At 42.6% G+C, this 13227-nt stretch overlaps 2 protein-coding genes across 4 annotated transcripts; one reads left to right on the forward strand and one right to left on the reverse strand.

The window, feature by feature from the left end:
• Nucleotides 1–432: 432 nt before the first annotated feature.
• On the reverse strand, nucleotides 433–7121 carry Rbm7 (RNA binding motif protein 7). Of its 3 annotated transcripts, XM_041638668.1 has the most exons (6): nucleotides 6948–7059; nucleotides 5858–5968; nucleotides 5598–5760; nucleotides 4671–4758; nucleotides 2763–2853; nucleotides 433–1702 (listed from the first exon to the last, which is right to left on the reverse strand). In XM_041638668.1, exons 3-6 carry the CDS (start codon nucleotides 5656–5658, stop codon nucleotides 1343–1345), a joined length of 600 nt encoding a protein of 199 aa, XP_041494602.1. In that variant the 5' UTR covers nucleotides 5659–5760; nucleotides 5858–5968; nucleotides 6948–7059; the 3' UTR covers nucleotides 433–1342. The 3 variants fall into 3 exon arrangements, with proteins under 3 accessions (XP_041494602.1, XP_041494601.1, XP_041494603.1); XM_041638667.1 differs by lacking the exon at nucleotides 5858–5968 and having other exon boundaries at nucleotides 6948–7121; XM_041638669.1 differs by lacking the exon at nucleotides 5858–5968 and having other exon boundaries at nucleotides 1452–1702; nucleotides 2759–2853; nucleotides 6948–7121.
• Nucleotides 6927–7941, forward strand: CUNH11orf71 (chromosome unknown C11orf71 homolog). The gene has a single exon (XM_041638672.1). The coding sequence runs from the start codon at nucleotides 7362–7364 to the stop codon at nucleotides 7707–7709; it is 348 nt and encodes a 115-aa protein (XP_041494606.1). The 5' UTR covers nucleotides 6927–7361; the 3' UTR covers nucleotides 7710–7941.
• Nucleotides 7942–13227: the final 5286 nt, after the last annotated feature.

Raw genomic sequence — 13227 nt, forward strand, 5'->3', positions numbered from 1 at the left:
TGTAGGAATACAAAACGGGAGGAGACAGTTCACAGACACGGTCTCATTCTGAGATTCCTGGAAGCAAGATTGCCATTTCAGACTGAGGTAGAGGTAAAAGCCAGTGGCTGGCTGTTTTGCTTTTCTGACCTTTAGGTTGAACCCCAATTTCTGTCTCTGGGTTTTATTAATCTGGCTACACTATGCCAAGTGGGGACATAGAGCCTGGACACTTAGAACATCTCGCTGTAGAGAGCAGATAAAGGAATGTTCATAGCACTATACACCATAACCTATGTTGACAAAGTCTAGCCATGCATCAAGGCAAATCTACAGAAGCTACCGTAAGATGGACAATCTCTACCAACCGAAGTGTGAAACTGACATGATTGAAAGTACATTACTAACTTACTGGATACCTCTGACATCAGCGTTGCCAAAATAAAGACACAGTCTCTTTCTATGCATTTAATATATTAAAAAGGAACATAGTATAAATGCTGTGGTATAAAGAGGATCCACATTTTTCACAGAATTCTTAAAAACGATTTTACAGTGAAAAAGCATCTTGAAACATGGAAGTATTATTAAACAAAATTTCAAAACTATAATCCTTGCAGTGAAACATTTTGCCATTTTATCTATCAACATTACTGTTCTTCTAAAAAGAATTTATCAACACTGTCTTCTTATGTAAAAATATACATGTAGATATTTAACTTCCTGAGTGACTAGTCATACATCAAATATAATTTAATGAAAGGATTTTAAAGTTCTTAGAATGAACTAGTATAGATTTATAATGTATACTTGTGATAAAATTCAAGAGCATACCACAGAATTTGTACTTAAATTCTGAATTAGAAAATGATTTATCCCCAAACAAAACCAATAAACTGTTTTAAATAAACTGTTAATAAAATGGATTACTGAGTTCCATTTTCTCATTTATTAACAAAATGCAGATAGTCATTTCAGACTACCAACTTGGATACTTCCTACTATATACACCAAAATGATTTCATTACCAAGAAAATCTTTGCAACACAAAAGGGTGAGATAATTCAAATATTTGCTTTATAATACAACCAATCTATACAGTTCATCTTCCCTAGACTGAAGTGACTGGAATGGTGGGACATTCTTTTCTGTGGAATCCTCCCTCTTCAGAAGCCCTGAGGTACAAATGTGGAGCTCAGTCCTGCCTTCTGTAGGAAACTGATGCTAGGCTTAAAGTCGTCTCTTTTTCAAAGACAGGTGGAAAACTGTGGGGCTACTCCATACAGTTTTAGAAATATTTCCAGAACAACTTAATGAAAAGGGCCTAAAATGGCCCTGTAAAAAAATGTACTTGGAATGCTTGCTAGTGTCGAGATGAGGACCACTTCCCACTTCTATTACTGTCCCTTCTACTATCATAGTCATGGTTCCAGCCATCATGATTCCTGTCGTCATAGTAGAAATCCTCTCGGCCTCCTCTGTAATAATAGTCGGGCCCATGATCAGAGTAGCGCTGCTCACGACTATAGTGTCTATCTGACAGGTAGGGGTGAGAATTCTGTCTTTTACGCTGTAGTGACAATGTTTCTTGACGCCACTGGGAGCTGGAAGACTGGTTAAAGGGATGACCGTGTGATTGACCTGATGGCGAAAATCCCGACTGATCTGCATGTGGAGAACCAAATTTCCCAGCATATGACATCTGTCTGAAAACATTGTTCATCTGAGAGAAAAAAAAATTGAAACATTAATTGTAAGTACTTCTTAACAGCAAAGCCAATGGATTAGTCAGTCAACAATACATAGAATAAAGAAAAATCAAAATCACCCTTGCCCAGATGTATCCCAAGCGAAATGTGTTGAATGACATGTGGTCTAATACCAAAGTTTCAGACATATTACTTATTTCCAAGACTATCATAAGCCATCACTCAAAATGACTATACTATGAATCACTATAACAAACACAGGAAACACTAGACACTCACCAACACTAGGAAAATCTCTGTGAAGGTGGCATACAATCTGAGTGTTAAGAAAATAAACTGAACAAAAAGAAATCTTTACAAGGGAGAAGCACACAGCAGATCCAGAATGGATTCTGAGAAAGACAGCTACAGTAGCAGAAATAGGTCCTGCATCTTAGAAGCTGTTAAGAGTTGATGACAAAAGCTAGGCATAATGGCGCATGCCTTTAAACCCAGCAGTCTGGAGGCAGCAACAGGCAGATCTCTGTAGTTCAAGGGTAGCCTGGTATACAGAGCTCCAGGACAGCAGTGCTACATAGTGAGACTGCCACAAAAAAGAAAAGAAACATCGTAAGACAGCTGATTTGAGTTTTAAGGTAGGTCTCATATTACAAAAACCACTTCAGATAAGTTGGTCTAGAAGATACATGTTAAATTATTAAAACTGTAATGATCATGGTAGCCTAAATATTCGACAAAGTAGTAAGAATTAAAATAAACAGTTACTTGCCGGGCGGTGGTGGCGCACGCCTTTAATCCCAGCACTCGGGAGGCAGAGGCAGGCGGATCTCTGTGAGTTCGAGACCAGCCTGGTCTACAGAGCTAGTTCCAGGACAGGCTCCAAAGCCACAGAAAAAACCTGTCTCGAAAAACCAAAAAATAAAAAAATAAAAAATAAAATAAACAGTTACTTATGCTGAAAGGACATAAGTAATAAAACTGACTGAGAAGTGATAAGTTGTCTGATGTAACAGGAATACTTTAGCCAAAGTAATACTTTGTCTTAGCAACTCAATTGGGAAAAAAACTGCCTACCACTGCTTGCCGTTGATAATCTTCTGGAGAAGAGAAGGACCTCTGGACCATCTGTGCTGATGGAGTCATGTTACCCACTGTCCTTTCATAGCTGCAAAGAGAAAACAGGAATGATGAGTGGTCATCATTCAACAAACACTCAACACCAGTAAGTTATGAGCAAGACAGTTCTCAATGATGAAAATGATTAAGACAAGGACAGTTCCTATGTGTTAGGGGATTGGAATAGCTGGAGATCAGGACAGCCTTTCTGAAAAGGACATATTTAAAGTTCTGTAACATCATGTTTTCTGGGAACACTGTTTTCCTCTTGTGTTACCTATTATCTTTACCAATACAATGGCAGATACAAAGACAACAGGGCTAGTATTAACTACTTGACTCTACAGAACAAAAACGTATTGGTCCTCAAGTCAATGACATCGTTCAAACTGAGATTTTTTGTCTAGCTACAAATGAAGGAAATAGTAAAGAAACTAAATTTGACTTTAATTTGAGCAATTAGGGAGGTAGGTATCACTGAGACATTAAAGCGAAAAGGTTTGGATAACATTTGTTTCCTCATTTTAGTGTTGATTTAGACTCGGTGGAGGTAGGGAGGAAAAGGGGGCTCTCTTTTACTTTCTCTGGGGGATTGTGCAAGGGGGGGGGCTCAGAGCAGATCATGTGTCCAGATTCTAAGAGAGTCAAAAATTACAGCTTACTTTATGCCAGAGTATTAAAATAATTCACCCTAGCCTATGATTAAAGTTAAAAGAAGTGGCTAGCATACTTACTCAACCCTCTCAAGAAATTCTAAGAGGAAGATCTTTGCTCCATTTAGGATACCTTTGACTGTTATATCAAAGTAGCTGAAGAGTGTCAACTGATTAAGTGTTTAAACACCACTAACTGATTTTGGCTGGCAAAAAAAGAACACAGGGAAAGCAATGTTTTTGTACTATTGCTTTTTATAATTCCTCCTTCCAACATTTCTCTCCAGCTTTGGCAATGCCTTAATCCAAACCAACTTTGATCCAACAGTCCCACAAGGTCACTTGCCCATAGCTTTCTAATTGGTATTTCTTTCACTAATGTCTTTTCTAACACATTCTTCTCCCACTGCAACCAAGTAACTCGTTAAACTTCTAACTTCGTATCATCATTTGACTTAAAAATATTTTAATGCTTTCTTCCTGTTCAGAATAAATCCTCCAAAACTTGACTGTAGCTCTATGAGACACTTACTCAGTCTTTATGTACTTCATCAAAATTCCCTACTGCCTTCATTGCACTGGCTTCTTTCAGTTCCTCATCCATCTGCATCATCTCCTGCTGTTAAAACTCCCTCAAAGCATTTTCTACTTCTCGAGAGAACTAATTACAGTAATTAAACAGGTAGCCACAAAGTACATGTGCTCATCTAAATTTGAAGTTCCACTTGGCAGTGTATCATCCTGTGGCTTCATCAGACCAACCAGGCTTGTCTCCACACACTGCTTAAATCTGGGCAAGTTAACCTCCATTCCATACTTTCTGCACCAAAAGCAGAGGGAGAAATCCTATTTCATGGTTGCTTCGAGAAGTAACCGAGATCATACACAGAAAGGATTTGGTGAGGCGCTCGATAGGTAACAGGTATGTGCTCAATTCTTCAAAGAAAGCCCTTTATGAATAATCATTATGACAAGTATTTTTTGTCTCAATTCTATCTGTTTATGTGGGTAGGACGTGTCTTTACAAACACACGTGACTATAGTTGCATTTCATTTAGTGCAAATAACCACACAATCTATCTGCATCCAGCCTCCTTAGAAAACAGAGGCATGACATTGATCCAGCAGAGCCAGTGGCAAAACAGCTGGAGCATTCTGAAGGAAATCATTCCCTCAGAAACTGTCTGACAATTGACTTAGTGAGAAACAGTACCTGTTAGGAGATGTGGAGGTAGGGCTTAAATTTCCGACATGATGCTGGGGATATGACACATTGGCATCCTGAGAGGCGTGACTACTTCCTAAAACATAATTTAAAATTTCTAATTGAAAACCAAAAAGCCCAACAACAATCTGAAATGTCTCATCCAGTCTAAATTACCCCAAAAGAGATAAACAGTTTAAAAGCAGCACCAACAGCCCTCAAACTAAAACAAAACAAAGAAAACCATCACTCAAATTGCTATAGACTACCTCACAGGTTTTTAAGTAGGTAATACCAGAAAAAGAAAGCATTCCAAACAAGATACTACCTAATGTAGAAACAGCCAATCTGGCCATGCTATTTTGATCTCCACACTGTACTGCGGGACTGTATGGATGGAAAGCCTTAGCCCATCTTCACAAAACAGCAGCAAAGCCAGGCGGTGGTGGCACACACCTTTAATCCCAGCACTCGGGAGACAGAGGCAGGCGGATCTCTGTGAGTTTGAGGCCAGCCTGGTCTACAAGAGATAGTTCCAGGGCAGGCTCCAAAGCTACAGAGAAACCCTGTCTCAAGAAAAAACAAACAAACAAACAAACAAAAAAACCCAGCAGCAACAAAATCACTGTTTGTAAATCACAAAGTACCCTGGGAAATAGCAAAATCTAAAGTATTTCCATCATTAGCTCCCTAATCCAATCTTTAAAATAGAAGTCTGGTCAGGCATCAACAAGTACAATCCCAACACTTGGGAGATAGAAGCAGGAGGATCAAGAGTTCAAGGCCAGACTTGGCTACACAGTGAGTTTGAAGCTAGCCTAAAATACCTGTCTTCAGAACAAAAAACAAGCAAACCAAAAATCCCCTGGAATAGTAGTAGTGAAAGCAAAAGAAAGCAAATGCCTCTCTTTATTACCACTATACCTGAGTCATTACCTGATCTAAACTGAATTTTGATGGGCTTCCCAAAAAGTTTGATTCCATTGAGAAGATTCATGGCGTAAGGAACAGATACTTCGTGTTTGAAATTCACAAATGCAAACTGTTTCAACTTGCCATCTTTATCTTTTGGAATTTTCACCTTTATTACTGGCCCAGCCTACAAAGAAAAGGATTCAGAACTTAAACAAGGCAGTTTCAGGAAAACACGGGAAGTTCAGAATTAAACAATAATGCAAGCACACGGTGGCACATGCCTGTATTGTCAGTAGTCAGGAGGTGCAGGCAGGAGGATTGGTTCAAAGTCAGCCTCGGAGTCCCAGGCTACCAAGGCTACATACAAAGATTGTCTCTCTCTCTCTCAAATACTACAAAGAGAACACAAAGTTTTAAACAATAGTATGTAATCAATGAAAAGTTTCTGCACCCTGATAAGCCTCTTCGCCAATGCAGCAATCCAAATCAGACCAAATCAAACCGAATTAGAAAAAAGTCCAAGTTTAAGGGATAAAATGCTCCAGGATGATTTTCCAGCGCCCCAAAGAGGAGACAGGAAAAAGAGATCAGAAAACCATATCTGTTTTTTTTTTTTGGGGGGGGGGCAGTTTAAATACCCTCTCGGGGAGCCCTCATCATTTGGCAGGCCGAGATATGGCAGGGTTTGGAGAGAGATGGGGGAAGAGGCTTGGGGTGGAACTTTCACCAGGACATTTCAGACCCTTTGGGTACAAAGATGCCAGGAGCTGGGGTGAAGCTTCCACCAGAACATCCAAGATCTCATTAAAAGCCAGGCGGTGGTGGCGCACGCGGGAGGCAGAGGCAGGCAGATCTCTGTGAGTTCGAGACCAGCCTGGCCTACGAGAGCTAGTTCCAGGGCAGGTTCCAAAGCTACAGAGAAACCCTGTCTCTCGAAAAGTTAAAAAAAAAATTGATTTCCGCATCGATCAACTATAATCAGAGATTGAGTCGTAAAGCAGGGCAGGATCGGTCTAACTTTTCGGACTTTTTGTATAAACATGCCAATGCTGTTTTCCTACGTTAAGTGTATAGAGTTTTAGAAACACTTCAATGTCTGCAATTTCATATGCAAGTTAAGCGAACAGAGAAGCGGAAACGTGTGAGACGAAGCAAAGCCCAATAAACTCAAAGAGAAGGCGAGGTACACAGGAAAGGGAAAGCAATGCTGCGGTTCCGTCCCTGGACCTTCACCGGGACGAAGACGCCGACACCCACATCATCAGACGTCACTTTTGGCCCGAACGCCCCAGGGTTCCGGCCTGGCGCGCTCCGCTCCTGACTTGGGCCCCTGACCGCCCCAGCCGCCCTAGGATCGTGCCCGCGCCTTACCTGGTGGAAGAGCTCGAAGAGGAGCTCCTCGGTCACCTTCGTCTCCAGGTTACCCACGAACAGAGTGCGGTCGGCCTCCGCGGCCGCCGCCCCCATCTCCGCCGGGCTTCCAGACTCGGGCCTAGTCGGACTGCTCGCGGGCGGCCGGCCGACCGTACTACGCTCTCTGAGGCACCCGCGTCCTCTCGTTCTGACGTCACGACGTAAACGCCCGTCGCGCGCGAGCGCAGGGCCGCTACGCATGCGCGCGGGAGGAGCCCGTTTCCGGCGGCGGCTCCTTCCGCCGTTGCGTTGAAAATGGCTGCTGGGGTCACTAACGGTTGCCTCCGTCGCAGGCTGGAGTGATCTGCGGCGCTGCCGAGGGCCCAGTTTGGTCGACGTACGTCAAGCAAATACTGCGGGCGGTGTTTGAAGATGGCTCAGAACTCGGCGTCTCTGTCGGCCGGCGATCAAGCCAACAGGGTGGCCTACCGGTCCTCCCAGGGAGATCTCAACCAGCCTACCATGGCTTGGGCGATGGTCTCCGGAGACAGCTTCCTGGTGACCAGTCTTGAACCGAATCAGGCAGGACCTCGCCCGCCAGCGCGACCCAGCGTTCGGACCGACAGACGTCGAATGTCCGTCGGTGGCCGCAGCCGAAGTCGCCAAGGCAGATTCTCGCCTTACCCGATCCCTGGCGTCAAGCTCGACCTCTTAAGAAGTGTGCTGCAGCAGCGTCTGGTTGCCATGGGAACTGCCCTGGTAGCCCGCATCTCGGCGTAGAACAAATGCCTCCTCTCCCGTAGCTTGCAAACAAGGCCTCTCTGAAATCATTTGTTGCTGTAACGACAGTTTTATTTTTACTGGTGTATTTTCACCGAGGTTGGCGGTTAATATAGCCTATCAAAGTAGAGTTTGGCCGGGCTTAGTGACACACGTTTTTAATCTCAGGAGACGGGCTCTGAGTTCCAGGCCAACCTGTTTTAGCTAGTTTGGGGGCGTCTTAATAGCGATTCTTTTTTTTTTTTTTTTGGTTTTTCGAGACAGGGTTTCTCTGTGGCTTTGGAGCCTGTCCTGGAACTAGCTCTTTTAGACCAGGCTGGTCTCGAACTCACAGAGATCCGCCTGCCTCTGCCTCCTGAGTGCTGGGATTAAAGGCGTGCGCCACCATCCTTATTGGGCCAAGAAGGATGTAGGAGGGATTTTCTAAATGACTGAATGTAGTCTCTTGTCCAGACTGGTCGAGACTTGCCATGTATTAAGGATGGTCTTGAAATCGTCCTTCTGCCTGCCGGTGCCTTGTAGGTGCTGAGGTTTACAGGCGAGAGCCACACACCCAGCTTGAGTGACAGTTACTCAATACAGAATCCAGCTGTATCTGATTTCCACAACCCTCCCTGAACTCAAGCTTTCTTAACTACCTTCCTCTTTACCTTAGACTGCCCTTCAATTTGTGTTAGGGAAAACAAATTAACACACTGCTTTATCCTTAACATCTTTCCTCACCACCTCACAGGGTCCCCCTAGCTCTCCTCCCCGCTCCCCCCATGTGCTCCGTTTTTTACTAATGTCTACAGACTTCATTTTTTTTCCCCCTCAGGGTGTCACTCTGTAGCCCTGGCTGTTCTGGACCAACAAACTTGTTTCTGCCTCCCAAGTACTGGGATTAGAGGTGTGCCCCACCAGATCTGGACAGACATGCAAAACACAAGTACTATTCCAAGTTAAGCCAATATGCATACTCTTCCAAAGACTTCAAATGGGTTGTTATATGAGTCATGTCATTAACTCCAAGTTTTTGTTTGTTTGTTTGTTGTTGTTGGTTTTAGTTTGTGTATTTGTTTTTCGAGACAGGCTTTCTCTGTGTAGCTTTGAAGCCTGTCCTAGCACTAGCTCTTGTATACCAGGCTGGCCTCAAACTCACAAAGATCCACCTGCCTCTGTCTCCCAAGTGCTGGGATTAAAGGCATGTGCCAACCACCGCCCAGTGTGTCATGTCATTAACTTCCAAGTTGAATATGAATGGTGGTACAAAATACGCTAGTGGGGCCTAAGTTGTGTCCCAGCCACTCCTTATTCTGCTCACTATGATCACCTGAAGTCTTTTGTCTTTACTCTTGAGTCCTGGAACTTAGGGCCTTCCTGTACTGCCCAGGTTGGTCTAGAACTGGAAATCCTACCTAAGCATCCCTAGTGATAGGTGTGTACCTAGCAGTAGGTCAGCTTCACACATCCCTGCCCTCGAGAGCCATGAGTGCATTCTGAATGGAGAAGATAATAGGAAATGGCCATACTGAACTGTTCACTAAATGTAGTAATGCCATTTGGTATTGGCTGTTATTGCTTCCCACGATACCTGTTACAATGGTTATCTTAGGTGGCTGATCATTCCTATGCTGTTCCCCGGAGTAGTACTGGGAGAAAGTTTGTGGGATTTTTGTTTCATTCTCAGACCCTTGTCTATTCAGACTCACTTAATTGAGATACAGCAAAATCACCATATACTACACAGTGATAGAACCACATCTTAAGTGAGAATTTCAGTAGAGTGATTGGTACAGGGAAAAGATCGGAAATTGTTCTAAAGGAAGGATGCTGGCAGAATATTATTAGCTATTTTTCATTGAGTGTGTGGCATTGTGTTAGAGGCAGGTGCAGCTGATTGAATTATTCTGTACATGCTGTTGTCTGCATCAGGCATTTAGAATGAAGTAGTGAACAAGATACATCTGTGGCTTTGCTCTTATTGGCGCTTTATAGTATGTAAGAAGGATATTTATGTTGCTGGGGTAGTCCAAGGTCATCCAGCTGAGATAGAACTTGTGGCCTTTCAGCCAAGGTCCTGAACCATGCAACACAGACACAGCTTGGGGTAGTTGCTTTGACAGTTTTTCTGAAGATTATTTATTTGAAACAGAGATTCTTTGTTTAATTTTGGAGCCTGTCCTGGAACTCTCTCTGTAGACCAGGCTGGCCTCGAACTTATCCTCCTGCTTCTGCCTCCTGAATATTGGGATTAAAGACGTTCACCACCACTGCCTGGCTAAAGATGATTTATAACAAAACTATCGCAGATACCTGAAAGGAAACTAGCTGAGCTTTAATCAGAAGTCATAGTTGAGAAAATTCCACTTATATGCCATGGGTTTTAGACTGGAGAGGGATAGTGAAATGAAGCTTGAAGAAATAGCGCAGTCCCAAAAGTTAGAGATGTCTCGTGTTGGACAATACCACCTCCAAAGGCAGGAAGTTAGCTACCAGAGAGTTCAGAAGAGGCTGAATCCTGAGTTTATCAAATGCTTTGAGTGCAAAGTAGGGCTAAAGGACTTCATGTCTTGCCCATTTGTCTTAATTTTCTACTAAGAAGACATTCTGTTGAAGTTAAACATTGAAAAGTAGGGATTAAGAAATTTTATGATTAAAAAGGGTAGTACCTCAGCAAATGAGGGTACTATATAGTATGAAAGAGGGTGCCAATTAAAGATAATGACAGGCTAAGTACTCATCACCTTGGAGGTGGCTTGGCATTAAATTGTTTATGGAATGTATCCTACCTGAGATTTGTAAATGAAGAAACAAAACCTGTCATGAATACCTAAAAGTGCACTTGGGCAAAGGAGGACCTGGAGGAAGTTGTCTTCATTTCTGTTCTGGTGTTTATATGGTCATCAGGAGTCTGGCTTTGGTTGGGTAATACTGTAACAAGGTTTATTGTGTTTCCTTGGGAAGGAAGAGAGCCTTCACATAAACTCTTGTTATTTATGTGAGAGTCAATGGATGCCAAATCCTTGTTTTTAGTATGTGGAGAAGTGTGGAAGTTAGTGTGTCACAACGACTACACCGTGAAAGCAGGAACCAACATAAACCTTTGAAGTTAGCTGAAATGGATAAGTCAGTGCTGCCAAAAACAGACTGTCCTTAGGCTCATGCACAGAGTGCGTGGCCTTGGAGTGCTGGCATTGCACAGGCTGACCTATGACATGAGTTCTAAGAATAGTCTGGGAAGTTAGCATGTCTTTATAAGCACCTGGGGTTAAGTAGCTGTATGGCTGTGTTGAAGTGGGCTCCTTTTAGAATGCTTTCTGTATAGAATTAAAATACTAAAAGAAGACCAGTGGGGCCATTGAGAGAAGGTAGAAGCTTGTGGAAAGCCTGAAGGACCTGAGTTTCATTCCTGGATCCCACAATGAACGGAGGGAACCTGCTCCCCACAATTGTCCTCTGATCCCTACGCAACAGCTCATGTGCATACACACATGCAGGTACAAAATAATAAATGAATACTAATTTTTTTAAATGAGACCATTGAAGGAACTAGTAACAAAAGGAGACCAATGAGCTTTCCCCTTAGTATTAGATGGTATTTACAAGAGTGAGTGTAGAAGGAAAGGCAGGGGAAGAAAGGAAGGAAATATAAGAAAGAAGAGTGATCATCTGAAGACCCCAGTGTCTTTCTAGCCAAGTCTCACACAGTTCATTTTTCCAGACCCCATTAAGATACATCTTTGGAACTGAGTTGTGGTGGCCCAGGTCTTCAATCCCAGAGATCAGGAGGCAGAAACAGGAAGATCTCTTGAGTTCAAAGCCAGCGTAGTCTACAGAGCAAATTCCAGGTCAGCCAGGACTACACATAGAAACCCTGTCTTGAAACACAAGATGCATCTTTGGCCTTTCCAGTTTCTGTAAAAACTGTTTTCTTTTTGTTTGTAAAAAATGCAGAACTTTGAATATGGCTCCGATGCCCCGACCTTTCTACCTCTCCCTGTTCATTTACAAGGTCTTTCTTCCTCAGCTAATAGCCATGTCATTCCTCAAGTAATCGAATGTTTCGTCCCTGTGATGGCTTCCACTCCCCGACCTGTATGTAGCTCGACACACTCTCTTCTCACACTCTTCCCTTTCCCTCCCTCCCCTTGTCACAACCACTCAGTGTTTCTCAGTCTGTTCTCAAGTCCTTCACTAGATATAAAAGCTACAACCTTGGAAATGATGCAAGGACAGTGAATTTGGCAAGTGATAAATGTTTTATGACCGTAGGTCGCCCAATGTGTGACGCACGTTAAAAGTTCAAATAGCTTCTTCAGAGGAAGGCACCACTTTGCATTATTTGAAGCAGTGTTTGACAGCTCTGTACATTTAATTTTTGCATATTTCATTCCCAGAGAGATACTCTTCTGCAAGAATAACTGGAGACACTGCTAATGTTTTAGCGGGATACATTTTCTTATATATTGAAAATTATACAGTGGGGAAGATTTTAAGAAGTTTTCAGAGTGTTCTTGGGCAAAGAGTTTGGTCATCAAGGTACAGAAACCTAAGCTTTTCTGCACAGGATTGACCTGTACCTGTCAAAGTCCTGTTGGGCAGGTACGGGCTGGGGGACAAACACACAACTGCAGATCCCCAGACATAGGATGGAGACTGATGTTAATAATGACAATGTCTCTTCATGTAGACAGGTAAGCACAGTTATTTCTTGGGGATACTATGATTTTTTTAAAAAAAAGATAATGGTTTAGTTGGACTTTTACCCTGGAATATCTGAGGGCAGCGCTCCTTTAGTCAGCACATCTAAATCAGAAAAATATTTTGCCTTTGGGTTCTCAATCACCTCAAAGTCCCTAGTACATAGTGACTAAGAACCATTCAACATATATATATATGTATATATATGTATATATGTATATGTATATATATATCACAAATGATATATATATCACAAATGATATATATATATATATATATATATATATATATATATATATATCACAAATCTACATTGTCAGGTCCTGTAGTCCTCTGGGTGGCTGTTCACTTCTGCCGCACACCTAGCTTCCCTCATCCCCTAACTAGGTCACCCTTTGTCTCCCTGTTAAACTTAATGATTGAGTCTACAATGGAAAACCTAATTTTAACCAGGCTAAACTGGAAGTATACGAAACTGAAGAGTTGGGCAAGTGTGATAAGTATTTGATACTGTGCCTTTCTAGCAACTCCTTACCCTCCATCTTTGGTTTTCCTGTCTTGGAGCCCACCCTTTGTTCGTGTTATAATGCTTCACACCCAAATCCAGGGACAGATGCACTATATTCTGTTTCATCTAATGTAAGTTTTCTGGAGACATTCAACATGCCTACTTTTTTTATGCCTATAAAGTCTGCCCTAGGAAATAGTGCTTCTTTAGTGAATGAATGAATAGACTTTATAGACCAGCTGGGCGGGTGGCAGCGCACGTCTTCAATCCCAGCACTCTGTAGGGAGAGGCAGGCGGACTCTGTGAGTTCAAGGTCAGTCTGATCTA

This window comes from Microtus oregoni, unplaced genomic scaffold (genome assembly GCF_018167655.1).
Source record: "Microtus oregoni isolate MIOR12 unplaced genomic scaffold, Mior012 000055F_ref0000237, whole genome shotgun sequence".
NCBI lineage: Eukaryota > Metazoa > Chordata > Mammalia > Rodentia > Cricetidae > Microtus > Microtus oregoni.